Raw genomic sequence first — 16494 nt, 5'->3', positions numbered from 1 at the left:
ATTTTTGTCATCATGCTATACATTAGAGCTCTAGACTTGTCCTTCCTATGTGTTATAACTGCAACTTTTAATTTTTTGAAAAGATCTCATAGAAGATGGTGAATATTCTGTAGGTCTTAAGTCCAGTGTCAGTGCTTTGCTGTGTTAATACTCTTCAATTTACTTAGCATAAAAAAGTATTTATTTGGGAAATAGACTCATAGGAAAACTCCAGGTAAACACAATATAATATTCATGTGTCTTAAGAATATATTTTTAAAATGGGCTTTAATGTTTATGCAGTTTGAATATAGATTGTAGAGCATTACTTTTTTTTCTGTAAGTGATTTTAAAGAACTCCTGTCCCAAATAGTGTATAAAATAAAATATGAATGTTTATTTCAGAAGATAAAGCTTTTTTTTTTTTTCTTCTGACATTCTCACATGTGATGTTTAATATTGTGGATGTGTTGTTTTGGGGAATAATGAGAAAAGGGTGAGAAAAACCAATGTTTTATGCTTCATTCTGAAAACACATTTTCCTTTTAAAATTTCCTTTTGAAAATTATAAAGTATAGGTTGCTAAAAGAAGTATTTATGTCAAGTCCCTTTCAGTCTACATTACTTTGTACTATTATTTATTATACTACTATTTATTATTATAGAGTAAAAGTCCCTTTTGCTCTCTATTACTGAGTGTAGAGTGGTCACCACGGAGAGGTCACCAATGAATGCTCGGTGCTATCACCGTTCTATCTCACAACGCCTTGGCACGGGAATTCTGAATGGCTTCTTCTCACCTTCTGTTCCCACGTTCTAGTTTTGTCGTCTTGCATTATAGCGACATCTCTGCTCTGCTTTGTGTCTCAGTCTTAATAGCACCTTCTCGTATTTTTTCCTTATCCTATTAAAGCAGTACTCATCTCGAAATCTCTTGCCTAAGCCAGAGAACACTGCTGAGGTACCGCTTCCCAACCCATAACCTTGTAGTAGTTTAGGTAAACAATTGGTACACATCCATAATCTCTTGCCTGCAGTTCCCCAAACTAAGAAACTCTGAAAATTAGAAGGCTTTGTAATTTATACTGATGGCGAAACCTGACCTGAACTGATGTGAGGTTAACAGTAGTCTTTATTTATCCTGTCTAGTATTAATATGCACATATTTTGCTGCAGAATTGTTACTATGTCTGATTATAGACTGTTGCCCTCGACTCTACTGGAAGTATTATATAATTCACAGTATAAACAGAGTGTTATCTTTATAAAATCTGAAAGCATTTGAATTCTGAAATGCATCTGACACTAGGGGTTTTAGATAAGGGATGGAGGACCTATAATTAAATATTTTGGTTTTTATTTTAAGCTTTTTTCTTATTACCAAGGAGTTGCATGTATTATATGAGTTCTCATAATAATATGAGTTCTAGGCACACAATATCTCATAGACTATCTTCCAAGACAAGAAAAGTACAGAAGAACAGAGAGAGATGACATGAAATAATCTCTGAATCAGTGATACCCAATGCCATTTCTCATAGTCCATTCAGTTGTCCTAGGTTATTCATGAGACACTAAATGAATGGAATTCAGGTGGCAAAAGTGATCGTAAAGATTTAGTACATTCTGTTATGACTTGAGTATGTGTAACCACTTCCCCCTTCAACACACACATGTGCATCTCCACTCATATATGTCTGTAACTATCTTCAAGGAAGAACAAGCAGCTAGTGTCCTGCAAGGAGGCAATTCCACACTTAGGGGCATGAGACTGCTCAAGGGAGTTTGATGTTTAATGTTGCTCCAGTGTGCTGTGTTCTGTAAATATGTGTTGTGGCATGGTTTTTATTTTTATACAGATGTTTTAGATTAGATACTACTAAATATATCTACATCTAAGAGCTGTGAGTATTATAACAATTGAATACAGTTATCCATAGAAGATCTGCAAATCAGGAGCTGCATTTATTAGATCCTGATTTGCTCTGCCTTTAGAGTCTCAATGAGAACCTAAAACTCATTTTTAAAACTTTGAATAGAACCTTACATATGTGCTTCGTCAGTGCTGCCTACTGGGAATTTCTCCCAGTTATTTTTATGATTTTTTTGATAAATGTTTTATGTCCCTTTTACTTTGCATGCACATGTCAAAGCTCTATATTTTGTTATCTCAAATCATTGCTGCTATTTTCTGGGATTTAGTCACCTTGTGCCTTTTTAAATCTACATCAACTGGCTCTTGCATCTTATATTTTACTAATAAAAGAGGAAGGCTGGTGAAAGGTAAAGGTATAAATTTGAGGGTGGCTGGGTTAGGGATGTATGGATTTAATGAGCTGTAGATTTAAAAAACATAATAAGCAGTGAGAGACTATAGGGTTAAAAATATTCTCTTCCTTGTATGTGTATTTTCTCATTACACAGACTAAATATATTTAAATGTTTATTGTTTAAAAATTCATCTTAGAGTAAAATTGATAGTATTTTGCCCTGGCATAACCTTGCACATTTTTACTATTGTTATTTTAATTTAGGGACAGGCACTCGGGGGTTAATGGATATTTAACTTGCTTTTTAACAACATCTGTGTCAAATATATGAAATTTTTTTGCTGCTGTTACAGTTGTAATAGCCTCTAGTGGTTTCATTTGTCTGTAGAAAAGTCCCAGGGACCTACAGCTATTTTGTTTTTCTGTAGCTTTTATGATAGGTCCTTATAATATAGACCACTGATTTCTTCTCTGTATTTTGCTCATTGTTGAAAAGCCAGAGCTATTTTTAACATTTACACAATTTCAATAGACGATTTCTTCATTCCACAAGGTTTGGTGCTAAATCTGTGGAGCCTTTCATAATCATATCCTTTTCGTGGTTTGCTTGAATTTGATCACAGTGGCTGATTTCATGCATTGATAATGAAGGCTTAGGTTGCCTGTTTCTCAGCATAAACCCACCTCAGACTTGTAGGTTGACAGTGCTTCTGGCTTCAGCAGGCGTGGAGATACAGAATTGCAATGGCTCTGTTTTCTTTACAAATGACTCAGAGTGTGCTTGTCCTTCCCTAAAATGTTGCCAGCGTGTAAAGGATTTTCAATGAGCAGTGCAATAAGCCGGCATCTGGGGAGGTTTGGAGCTGCGCTGGTATAGCGTAGAGCTGTCACACAGATCATCAGGGCTGGAGCCAAGTCTCGGCAGCCCTGTGTGTGACACTGGCCACATCCTGGAAGTTTTGTTTATCCAACTTGGTTGTTCTTGAAGCTGGTGGAAGCCCTGCCAAGATGTGGAGTGGACTTCCTAGCAGAGGTGAGCATTTTTATTCTAAAACTTGGACATTGGGCTCTGGGGTGTCAATAGCAGATTCTTTCGAATGCTGTGTTGAATCCTGTGGAGTTGTCAATTGTTGTTTATCACGTCGCGCTGACAGATCTGAAGGGGTAGCAGTGAAGAGCCATATATATGATTCTATAATTTTGGGGGGAGTAACTCCTTCAATGGATGTGATAGTGTTCTTTTTATTCTGTGCTAGCTGTTTGCCGAGGACATCTTCCCAGTAGGTGACTTCTTTTGCATTTTAAACATTGGGAACAAGTCAGTGATGTTATGTTATTTGCTGTCATTATTAACAGTAGGCAATTAGCAGTGTTATTATGTACTTCAGGTGTATATAATAAAGGCTATGAACTAAATGTACTTTGTAGAATCTTTGCTGTGAAAAATCTGTAGCAGGAAACAGCAGATATTTATGAGATAACTAACAAAGTAAGTGAGATAGATTACATACTGGAGTTGGCACCTTGTTAAGCTTGACATTATTAATAATTAAAAGTTATGACCTGTCATGCACTGGACAATCTAAAGTAATTGATTTTCAGAGATGTTATATTAAATGAGAGGAGGAGAAAATTAGCAGCATTTCTTCATAAAGCATGTTTCAATTAGATGTGACATTTTAAATGTAGCAGATTTTATCATTTAAATGTAAATAAAGGACTGACACTCATATGGGGAGTTAAATGAGTAGATAATCACAGTGAGACAGGTCTGATGTGGCTTTATCAGTATAGAGTATTTGAACACTAGCCTGATAAGGGCAAACTCAAAGTTAGCTTCCAAGTAGATGGAGTCCTCTTGCTTAGGCTCTTCTAAACTCTTAATTCCTACGTGATGAGAAGCTGTTTCTAAAGAAGAAAGGACTGTGACAGTTATGATGTATTCAATAGCAGTATGCTTATTAAGTGCCTGTTTAGTATGTTAGGTCTGCAGAGAAATCTATTTTTATTTGATTGGAAGCTAGCATGGCCCATGGGGTATGTATATATGTGTGTGTGTGTGTGTGTGTGTGTTCCTGCTAAATTTATTCAAGGCAGCTGTTTTATAGCTTTCAGCTCTAAAGTTATAGATAAGTGTGTATTTGTTTGACGGAAGATTCGAGAACCCCATTTACTGCCAGTACATGTAAAGCTTGGCTAAGCACACGCATCAGGAGCAAACCGTTTGTGTTTGCCAATCTGTCTCAGCAAGTCCCAGGGCCACTATCTTGCTTGAAGCCACTGTGTGCTTTTGAAAGCATGAAATTAGTTTTATACTGAGCACATGGTTTCTCATTTAGCAGCTCTTTTTATGGTAATGGTCAATTTATGGTTCACTGCCAGGATTTCGGTGTTCTGTCAAAGCTGATAGCTTCTGCTAAGGTGTCTCTAGGAGATAAATTTTTGTGAAGCAGAGGGAAGGGAAGACCTCATTAGACTCTCAAGAAGAGACTCTTACCTTCAACCCAGTCTACCTTCCAGAATGCATTGTCATTCCTCCAAAGTTCCTTTATGCTGTTTGATCCAGGACCTACAGATTTAAAGTTGCGAACATTTACCACTTTGTATCTTACTTGACACGTGACATCAAAATGGCCATGTTCTGAAATGTAAAGTATTTGTTCATCTTTTCGCAATGCATTTGTATAAAACCACTCTATTAGTGCTGACTATATTATGTCATTCATCATTAGGCTTATCTGCTTGTTTGTTAACACATTCTAGAGCACTGTGGGAGAGGGTAAGGCTTTTATATATTTTCTAGTTGATATAAACTACCCATACTTCATTATACATATATGTGCTATGAAGAGGGTTAGTTAAGGAACAAAATTACATTGTCTGAAGATACATTAAAATGTTAAAAAAATCCACTGGAAAAAAAAAAGTTAAAAAAATGTCTTCTTTCATACAACTGCCTCATCTTAAAAAGCAAAAGCTCTCAAATGCTAAAATTATAGAAATATTAAAAATAGTTTTTGTTCTCATAGAGTGATAAAAGATGAAATGTATAAGCAAATGTTGTGAGAATGATTTCCTCAGCATTTTCTTTCCATCAGAAAATAACCTTTGTTGAAAGTTTTGCTGGTAATAATGCATTTAGAAATAGAGGTGATCAAAATTAACTACTAGGACATTTAATAAAATGTTTATTCTTGGGTTTATTCTTTGCATGGCAGAAATAAATCTAAACAGGTGAATTCGGATACATTGAAATGGTGCTATTATACTTTTTCTTTCATTTGATTTTGACAGTGGAACTGCAAATGCTTTTAAAATCTTTCACTTACTGATTTTTTTCTGGTTAATTCTTGGATCATTGCCTAGGTTAAGCGATCTCACATGATTAAGGATTCAAGATAAAATGTTATTTATTGAAATGCAGGGATGTATTATGTGCCATTACAATTAGAAGATCTTCTGTTTTTAGATGAAGCCTAATTTTAAACTATTTTTCTTCTGTCCTTTTGGGAATGTCATGTCACAAGTCATCATCAGATAGTCAAGGGTATTTCATTTTAGATTTTGACTTACAAATAAGTGTCTTATATTTCTCACTTCCCCAAAGCCCATGAAACAAATTGGGTTTGTGAGTTGAGAATTAGAAGGTTAAAAGGGCATTGAGATTTTTTTCTCTGAAACTCCTGATGATGTAATGTGTTTAGTACACGAAACCTTTAAAGAAGTTTTAGAATGTCAGAATTCTCTTAGAATAGTGAAACTTGTCATATTACACAGATCATGGAAAATTCATTAGAGGAAGTGAAGGATAATTTAGCATATCTGCCTGGAGTCTTAGTAGCAATTTCTCTTCACAAGAAGGATTTAGAAAGTTATGATGAGTTATGATGAATCTCAGTGATGTACCTGCATCTTTTCACTTTTCTATCAAGAGATAGCAATCTGGAATTGCCTTTAGCAGATTTTAAAAATGATTAGTTATGAAATATAGCAGATGAAATCAGCCTGTGTTAGTTGAGAAACAGAATCAAAGTGTTCTTCAAGTTCATTGAGTTTTCCTGTTGTGTACATTCAGTAACTAGTTTGGACTATCTGTATACTCTGATTTCCCTGGTGGCTCAGTGGTAAAGAATCCCCCTGCCAATGCAGAAGATGTGGGTTCAATCCCTGGGTCAGGGAAGAGCTCCTGGAGGAGGAAATGGCAACCTACCCCGGTATTCTTGCCTGGGAAATCCCATAGACGGAGGAGCCTGATGGGCCATGGTACATGGGGTCAGAAAAGAGTTAGGCATGACTTAGCAACTAAACAGCAAATCTATATACTCTGTTGTTTATTTTGAGGTATGTTGCTGTGGTGATGAATAATTTTTAATATAAGTATGTCCCATAAAATATTTAGGACATATAAGTGCCATATATTACTTGTTGTTTAGCTGAAATGCAAATTTTAGTACTGCCCTGTATTTATTGGAGAAGGAAATGACAACCCATTCCAGCATTCTTGCCTAGAGAATCCCATGGATGGAGGAGCCTGGTGGGCTGCTGTCCTTAGGGTCGCACAGAATCAGACACGACTGAAATGACTTAGCATGCATGCATGCATTGGAGAAGGAAATGGCAACCTACCTCAGTGTTCTTGCCTGGAGAATCCCAGGGACAGAGAAGCCTGGCGGGCTGCCGTCTATGGGGTTGCATGGAGTCGGTCATGACTAAAGTGACTTAGCAGCAGCCCTGTATTTAATATGGGAATCCTACCTGGCTTCTATATAAGAAGTTGAGTTTCTAATTATTACCTAGAAAACTGGGTCTACCAAAGCTCAAGTGGAGGTTTCTCTTTTCTGTAAAAGCGATCAGTTTCTACTGTTAGAGTTTATGCCAGGAAACTCCTATGATAAAGTTTCTGTTTGAGAAACTTAAAATGGTATAAAAAATAGGATTGTTGGAGCAGAAATCATGAGTAAGGCTATGAAAGCTTCTTTGTCATTACTGAGATAAAATAATAAAGACAGCACATTGAATAATAGCTGTCAGTAAGATTTTAAATAAATCACGAGAATTATACAATTAATTTCTAATTGTTGAAATCCTTTGCCAACTAGGACATTTTCAGGGATTTTTCTCACTCAACGGGTTTGAGGTACTTATAAATTAATTTTATTTTGTTGCATAATGAGAGGTCCCTCCTTCAAGGCCCTTCCACCCTCCATCTGAATTTTACTCAGTATTAATTGGCCTTTTGATTTTAAGGTTCATATTTTGGACTACTATTTCCTAGGTTTCTCAGGGAGGCAGTGTATCTTGAAAACTTGACTTAGAAGGATCCTTGGATTATTCAATGTACCACAGCTGAGTAGAATAAACATATTTATTGTGTACCTACTATATGCCTTATATAATATCAAAATATTTATAGGCAGGTTTTTATTGAATTCTTATTACAACTTTATATTAGTGCACTATCCATTGTACAGATGCTGAACTATTTATCGAAAATCCTACTCCCAACCTAGAGTTACTCTATCTTGGCTCTGAATGTCACTCTTACACAACTGGGCAACCTGCCTAGAGGAGAATAAGGCTCATCTTCATATATCTCACCTAAGACTGTATTGAAAAATTCTCTTTGCTCACTTAGCCTTTTCCATTACTTTTCTTCTCTCTTTTCACTTCTTAATATCTCCCTCCCCCACCACTATTTTTTGTAAATATCCCCAACAGGAGTGACTAGACATCAGTATCTAATTTGATTCTCAAAATGAGAGAAAATATATGCAGAACTGAATCCTAAAAACAGTAACAGAATTTTGTGCTAGAATATCTTCCAGGTGATTAGTCAATAATGTAGAGGCAATGTTCAGAGTAATTTCTTCAAGCTACACTTTTTATACCCAGTCTAAGAGGCCACCTCAGTTCTGTAGTCAGGTGACATGTCAGACCAGGAAGCCTGTTTTGAGCCCAGATGGATCAATTGAGTGTGAGAGCAATTAACCCAAGTTTAGAAATGGATTAGCACTACTAGCCCAATAAGGAACTGCTTAGTAAATCATATCTTCTTTCAGTTAAATGGTACCTCCCTTGCCCCCATGATCTAGTTAATTTCTCAATGTCTGTTGTCCTAGGACAAATTATAGTTGACTTCCAATTTTTCATGCCTGTTAATGGTATACCACTATTTCAATTTTGTTATTTTGGATATCAAAAGATAGTATTTTTGGCCTCCCATCATCAATCTCTTTTCTACTTTTGCCTAGTTGCAAATGTTACTGTAATGTTACACATTACTTCTAATTGTTTAAAATAACATTGGTGGCCTTCTCTAGCATCTACCATTTGGGAAAAGATTCTGATTCCTCCTTACCTTAAATAGCATTATGTTCTAGTCTCCATATCAGCTCCAATGTCCTCCTACTTACGTCAGTCCTATTTGGCTGTGTGGTCTGTTTGTTATGGCAAAATGCCAATGTGAATCAGTAATTTAAATTTCTATCACTAAATACCTTCAAAAAACTTTTTTTTTCTATGAAATTGTTCTCAAATTATAAGAAAAGGCACTGGTGGTTAAGTAAAAGTTGCCAGTAGTTTGGCAGACTCCATATCTATTAATTTCCTAAAAGATGATATTATCCAATAGCTATATTTTCTTGGCAAATGGCAGTTGAGTAATAAATATATGCCTCCCACAGGGAATGCCTGTTCTGTCAGAGTGAGGAGACTTCTGTCTTATTTCATCCAGGGAGTCTGCAATACCACTGGGGCATTTAGCTGAACATCCTTTTGCTGACATTTCAGAACTGGTGTGTGAATTTCACTTGGAGATCTATGGTAATTCTAGTTCTATTTTTTTCTCTGATTCATTCTTTGGTAGTGTTGATTTTTTAGAAGATAATAGAGGAAATGGCTTTATATCCAGAAATGTTGTCTTTATTTCAGTAAGTTAAAGTTGTGTTTCTTCACTTGTTTTTTTTTTTTTTTTTTGGTGCTGGAGATACTGGGAAAGGGAATCTGAGTTTTGAGTAATATTCAGGAGCTAGCATATTCAGAAATGAATCCACGGGGGCTTCTTTTTCTGATATCTGTGTGCATTTTATGTACTTTTATTATTGTACAATGGCTAATACTGCATCCATAATAAATTAGTTAACTCTTGCTTAACTGGGGCTTTTGGATTTTGTACACTTTACGTACACAAAGTACCAAAAAAAAGTACCTTTTTTTTTTTTGAGGCAAGTAATATTACTTTATTCAGAAAGCCAATTGGCCAAGAAGATGGCAGACTAATATGTCATAAAAACCCATCTTATTGGGGTCAGGATGTCAGGTTCTTTTATAGAGAAGGAGAGGAGTTGAGGAAGTGTCATGTCTGGTGTCTGACTCTTATGACCCTGTTGGCTGTAGCCCACCGGGCTCCTCTGTCCATGGAATGTTCTAGGCAAGAATACTAGAGTGGGGTGCCATTTCCTATTCCAGGGGATCTTCCCAACACTGGGATACAAACTGCATCTCTGTGTCTCCTGCCTTGGCAGGCATTCTTTTTCATTGAACCACCAGCGCCACTGTTGGGAAATTGTTGCAGGAATGAGCCAATTCTGACTCAAAGATCTGTTTCTTTGACTTTAACCTTTTTTTTTTTCCCATTACTTTTGTTATTAGAGTGGCCTGCCTCAGGGAACCTTGCCCCTCTGCCTGAAGAGATTAACACATTCCTTCCCTGAAGTTGGTCTTTCCGGGACATATTTGCAAGATAATGTTTTTCACTTGGGCTTCCCGGGTGGCTCAGTCCGCAAAGAACCCACCTGCAATTCAGTAGACCCAAGTTCAATCAGGGTCAGGAAGATCCCCTGGAGAAGCCCATGGTGTTCAAGAGTCACACCGCAGGAGCACACGTGCACCCCAATGATGCAACAACTCCCCACTGTCAGTGTCTAATGCAGTCTGGTGACAGCTGGTTCATCTCACTGGTTCATCAGGTGAACCTTTCTGGGAGTGCCTTCTATTGGTGCCAGTGTTCCAAATGTTGAGATTTATTTTCCTTTGTTCCTATTTGGAAAGTGTCTACTTGACATCTGTAGACTTAGAAATATTGGACCTCAAACCTGGGAGGAAGCATCTCAAGGAATTTAGTGCTTTTTTATGTATGGGAAGATGGGAGAGTCAGGGCTCATTAAAATTATTTCCTTGGTGTGAGGTACACAATCATTTTTATGCAAATAAGGAGAACAAGCAGTGGATGCCATTCTGTGTACCCAACAGTTAGAAACCTTGTACTGGGTTGTGAATCATGCTTAATTGAGGTAAGGAGAAACATGAATGGCTTGGAAATGGTCTCTAACACATATTTCTTGCTTCAGAACCTTTACATGTTTATACTCATTTAATCTGTATAACAACCCTATAAGTAAGTACTATTATACCTATTTACAGCTACAGAAACTGCAGCTTGGAGAGGTTAGGTTACCTGCCCAAAGTCATGCAGATAACTCAGGTGGGATTGGAACCCCTGAAGCTGGACTCCAGAATCCATGCTTTTAACCATGTCCTAGACTAGCTTTCTAGAAGATATTTAACAAAATCTTTCTTGATGTCATCTTGTGAACACAATAGATTTCTGTTTCAACAGACAGCTGTTGTCTGTATGAAAGTGGCCTTTAGTGGGCTTAAAACTGCTTGAACACCTGCTCCAAAGTGTGCTGTGCTAGGTCGCTCAGTCATGTCTGACTCTCTGAGACCCTGTGGACCGTAGCCTGTTAGGCGCCTCTGTCTGCGTACCTGGCCAATGTTAACTTAAAGTAAAGCTCCAGGACTCTGCAATGACTTGGTGAGAACTTTGGTTACCGTGTCTTTAAATTTATGGATGATATAAAACTGATAATAATAACATAGGAAAATAATAAAAACATAGGAAAATACAGCTAATATAAATCTTGATATCAAGGCCATGTCCTATACCATATAAAGTAGAATCTCTGACCCCAACCCAGAAATCAGTATTTTTAAAGCTCCCAAGGTGATTCTATAACAATGTGCAGACCTACTTAGAACCATTGTTTTAGAAAGATGAACCAACTCCAACATGATCAATTTCAACTAAGTACATGGAAAAGGGAGTGAAAAGAGATGTAGGAGATGTAAACTCATATAAAAGTCAAAACCATGTTATGATTACCCCCACCCCAATCTTAGTGGTGTCTTGGGTGGGACTAGAAGAACTAGAGTATCTATAATAATGAAGTTTGCTCAACTGGCCAGAGCATGCCTGGACTTTGAGAGAAATGCAGAGTTTAGGTGCTTTCATTTGAGAGGGACCACCATGGCCAAGGTGCACTGAATACTTTATCAAGGAGAAGAGATCATTAGAGGATTTACTGTATCACAACATACGTGTTATAGTTTTTAAATTAAGCTTTCAGGTAAAATTAAGATCAGTGAAATGGCCTTTTCAGGAAGGAAGATTTTCACTTGATATAAAGAACTTTACAATAGAGCTGTCTGAATATGAAGGGATTCCTTTTGGGTATATAGAATACATTCCTCATTGATGATATTGAAGCAAAAAACACAGAATATGACTCAGGTGTGTGATAAATGAGGATAAGGATTGGATGGATGGTTAATTTAGATGAACTTCCAAATTCAGACTGTATAGTTCAATGACCATGTTTAAGTTAATATATATGAGTGACCATTTGTTGATTGCATTAGTTCTGCTTCTAAGAAGAGTGGCAGAGCACAGTGATAATGGAAAGAATTCCTGTGAGGTTCAAAGCCAGGTTTCACCACAGCTTAGCTGCATAACTATGGGTAAATTCCTTCACTTTCCAAGCCTCAGTTTTCTCATCTTTAAAACAAGAATAATAATAGACTCCACTACATGAATTTGTAGTAAAGATTGAGTGAGAATAAGGTATATAAAGTTCTTTGCATGACAAGTTGAAGGAAAATAGGAGAAATATGAGATAATGAGAAATATCAGAAGGTATCATAGGCAAAGCTGAAAGGTTGCCTAGTGATGACTTTATGATTGGCATGTGGCAAGTATTTTAGTAAATGTAGTCCATTATTATTTACAAATTATTCTTTGCTGTGTTATAGCTGTCTTCTAGTAAAAATTAGGGTCTGAGAGATAAAACCTAAAGAAGGTTGGGAGACAGTGACTAGAGTAGAGGAGACCCAAATGGAGTGGCACAGCATAGAAGGTTTTGGGTAAGTAGATGCTACATGAAGAATTAGAATTGAGTGGGAAAGAAAGGGTTATTGTAAAAGGGAATCAGAGAACCTTATTGCTTATGACTCCTCATCTATTTCCATCCATTATTTCATTTGATCTTTACCATAACTCTGGGAAGTATAGTAGAAGTAGTATTTGCTCATCATACTAATAATAAATCAGATCAACAAAAGGATAAATAGTTTGCTAAAGAGAACAGAACTGAAAGTCGAGTATAGACCTCCTCTCCACAGCTTCTATGCATCACGCCGGCTCCCTCTGTCTGGTTCTGTCTGCAGCCCCACTTGAATGGTTACACTCCAGTGAGAACTTACCAGTTGACTATAACCAATGTGTTGAGGTTTGGAAATTAAGGGAATGTGATCAGTGAGTTGAGTTTAGTCCAAAGATAAAGCTTTCCTGTTGATTGGAAGACAGCTTCTAAAGGTTAGAATGATAATTAAAAACTCAAGTAGTAGCTTTACCAGTCAAGGATGTTAACATCATTATCACATTTTATGGGATCTGAATACTTAAAGGGCTCCCTGTGTAATATAATTAACTATCCTTAACACACCTCATACTAAAAGGTGAGCATCTTAAGCATGGTATAACAAATCCAGCAGTTAATAGAAAGCACCATATATTAAACGTTTAATAGTTCAATGAGTCAAGAGAGGAGAAATTGTAGCAGACTGAAGTTTGTGCTTTGATTTCAAAAGAGCTAAACAATATCTGCAAAATGGAGAGAAAATATGCCGTGACTTATTTTTTAGACAAAGTTGTAAGTCCCCAAAACATTGTTGTATCAAGCAAGACAAAATTTTATAAATTATTCTGCATGCTCTTATTTCAGTATGTAGATTATAAGCATAGATGTGCCAATTAAAATAATTTTTCAACTAATCAGAACCTTTAATTATTAGCTGCAATTGCCACAGTTATGCTTCTTTCTGACTAAGGTGTTATGTTTATTATTCTTATCACAATTGAATATGTTTATAAAATGCAAAAATAAATAGTTAAGGTACATTTCAGAAGCAAGCTCTTTGCCCAGAGTTAAGCATTTCTATATCCAAACAATATACATCTTCTATTAATGTACTTACCACAATGTGTATTAATTATTATTTTAATCCAAACAGTAAGCATGTTCTATTGTTGTACTTACCACAGTGTGTATTAATTATTATTTTAATGTCTTCCTCCTCTGCTGGACTCCTTGGGGATGGGAACTATGTCCTCATTTCAGTAGTGACTCTCAGAACAACACTTGGCATTGGCACATAGTATCTAGTATCCTTTCAACACTGACCAAAGGATAGGATAATTGAATACAGAATCTGTGAATTCTTGTGGCAAACTCTATAAATTACTTGATATTGCTGCTCATAAAAGTATTCATTCTTGAATTAAAATTACAGTGAGATACTATTTTTCTTACCTCTCAGATGGGCAAAATCAAACCTTATAATGTCACAGTGAATTAGCAAGTATGAGGGCATGGGAGCATTCTCATGCATTGGTGATTGAGGTGTAAATTGGTTCCTGTATTTGCAGGGCCATGTGGCGATAACTATCGAAACTTAAAATATACTGATCTTTGACCCATCAGTTCTACTACCTCAGATCTGTTCAACATCTATGCTTGCATATGCATACAAAGATACATAGAGCAATACATTTTTTGCATGTATCTGTATACAAATACAAGATTTTATTATAACACTATTTATAATAAAATCTAGAAAAAAACCCAGTGGTAGGTGATGATAATTATGGTTCATCCATGTTGTTTGATATTGTCTTAGCCTGGGTACCATATGGACTGGCTAACTTATAAAGAACAGAAATTTATTTCTGACAGTTTTAGAGCCCCAAAGTCTGAGAACAGCATGCCAACAAGATTGAGAGAGGGCCCTCTTCCAGATCCCAGATTTCTCATTGTGTCTTCACATGGCAAAAAGGTGAGATCCCCGTTTCTTTTATAAGAACATGAATCTCATTCATGAGGACTCTACCCTCATGACCTAAGCACCTCCCAAAGGCTTCACGTTTGAATACCATCACACTAGCTGTTAGGATTTCAGCATATGAATTTTGGAATCACACAAACATTCAAAGCTTAGCAGATATTATGCAGTAATTTAAAATAAGGCACCTCTACCTACTGTATAGCATAGGGAACTATATCTAATCTCCTGGGATAAAATATAATGAAAAAAAAGTATATGTGTGCATAACAGAGTCACTTTCCTCTACAGCAGAAATTAGCACAACACTGTAAATCAACTACAATGTTTAAAAATTAAATGAATAAAATAAAATACATAATAAAGTAAAATAATAATTGATGTGGAATAGTGTACACATATAAGTAAAACAAACAATATGTGTAAAAGATTTATGTGTGCTTCCCGGATGACACTAGCGGTAAAGAATCTGCCTGCCAGTGAAGGAGATGCAAGAGACACCAGTTTGATCCCTGAGTCAGGAAGATCCCCTGGAGAAGGAAATGGCAACCCACTCCAGTATTCTTGCCTGGAAAATTCCATGGAGAGAGGAGTCTGGTGGGCTATTGTTCATGGGATCACAAAGAGTCAGGCATGACTGAATGACTGAGCACACACGTACATACATATACTTACAGAGAGTGATACATAGAGCAAGGTGGAGGGAGGGAGGACAGGAGGAAAAAGAGGGGAAGAGAGAAAAGAAAGATGAGATAAATGATTTCATGAGATAAATGATTTCATAGAGAGACTGAAGACTGAATTCAAAGTGGAATTACTTTTAACAATAGTCCCTTTTGTATGGTTTGAAGTAGACTTTATTATACCCTTTTGTACGTTTGAACTGTTTAACATATACATAGTTTACTTTTGAGAATAAGAGATCTATTCATATAAAAATAAAAGATGGTAGAAGTGAAGGGGAGATGGAAGGAATATGATGTGATCAAAAATTATCACAGGAAAAGCTCATCTTTCAGGGTTGCAAGATGATGACTTCACGGTTTCTAGCTACAGTTATTGTATGGGAAAAGATGTAAAGCAGAAGCCATTTCACCAAGTAATTGGATGATGATCCAATATGCTGCCCTTCCCCCACCCCCCCAGTCAAGGTGAGAAATTGGTGTTTGGTCAAGTTCTGAGCAGGTATTGCATTAACTCTCTATGATTATTCCTAGTGCCTGACTGATGGTTTGTTTTTCCTTCCAGAACTTGCTAGAATACACTTCTTAAGTATTCATTATTTGAACACAAATCACTTGAGTGTCCCTCTCATAAGATCCTTCCACTCATCTTATTCCTGAGTGTTCATTTACAAGACCAGGGCCTTAGGGGATTTCAGCTTTGTGAAATAAAAACTTCAAAAATATCCCAATGCAAGTCACACTACCATATTAAAAGGAATGGAAGAGAGAGAAAGACCACTTTAAAATATTAGTGAGGCATGTCTTAAATCCACAAATAACAGGATTCAATGCTGCACTGAGCTAGCCCTATTTAGTAATGGGTTGGTTTTTAAATGTCATACATTTTGTTCTCTGAGAAACTCATAACTCTGGGTGATCTTACCTTTGGGGTTGAATACAAAGTCATGATAAAATGATGGGCAGTTTATTATGAATTCCCTTGCTTCTAGGGTTTTAATGCTGAATTTGAATGTTAATTTAACACATTTTCAAAATCCCAGCTGAGCTAAAGTGGGAGTGATTTTATCTTATATTCAATATCAGCTTGCAGAAATGTGGCATGACTTGATTAATATTGTGATCAGCTGACTATTGATTAACTAGACATTTTTCCTTCTGTCTTCTAATTGACCTAAATTGGCTATACTGCTACTTGCTAAAAATATACTCTTAAAAAAATAAAATATACTCTTGTTTTCATTTGAAGATGATACTACTGGATTTTCTCAAAGCTGTAATATGTTGATAAATAAAAAATGATCCACAGATAATGACTGGCATTTATGCATTGCCTACCCAAGATTAAGGGTAACGTTTGTGTTTGTGAATCTATAGCAGAGCCA

General features: G+C 36.4%; 1 protein-coding gene across 3 annotated transcripts in view; it reads left to right on the top strand.

Annotated features, from left to right (window-relative positions):
- The window catches only part of ZNF385B (zinc finger protein 385B), a 335112-nt gene that overhangs the window by 20775 nt on the left and 297843 nt on the right, over positions 1-16494 (top strand). The window contains exon 3 of one of the 3 annotated variants that reach the window (XM_065931867.1): positions 3145-3282. In XM_065931867.1, the coding sequence (XP_065787939.1) occupies positions 3145-3282 (138 nt within the window). Of the gene's footprint in view, positions 1-3057; positions 3283-8952; positions 9072-16494 lie in introns of those variants that run through there. The other 2 variants (XM_065931860.1, XM_065931863.1) reach the window with 2 other exon arrangements.

This window comes from Muntiacus reevesi, chromosome 3 (genome assembly GCF_963930625.1).
Source record: "Muntiacus reevesi chromosome 3, mMunRee1.1, whole genome shotgun sequence".
Taxonomy (NCBI): domain Eukaryota; kingdom Metazoa; phylum Chordata; class Mammalia; order Artiodactyla; family Cervidae; genus Muntiacus; species Muntiacus reevesi.
Note: the sequence above shows the minus strand (reverse complement) of the source record. Positions and strands in the feature narration are given on the sequence as shown.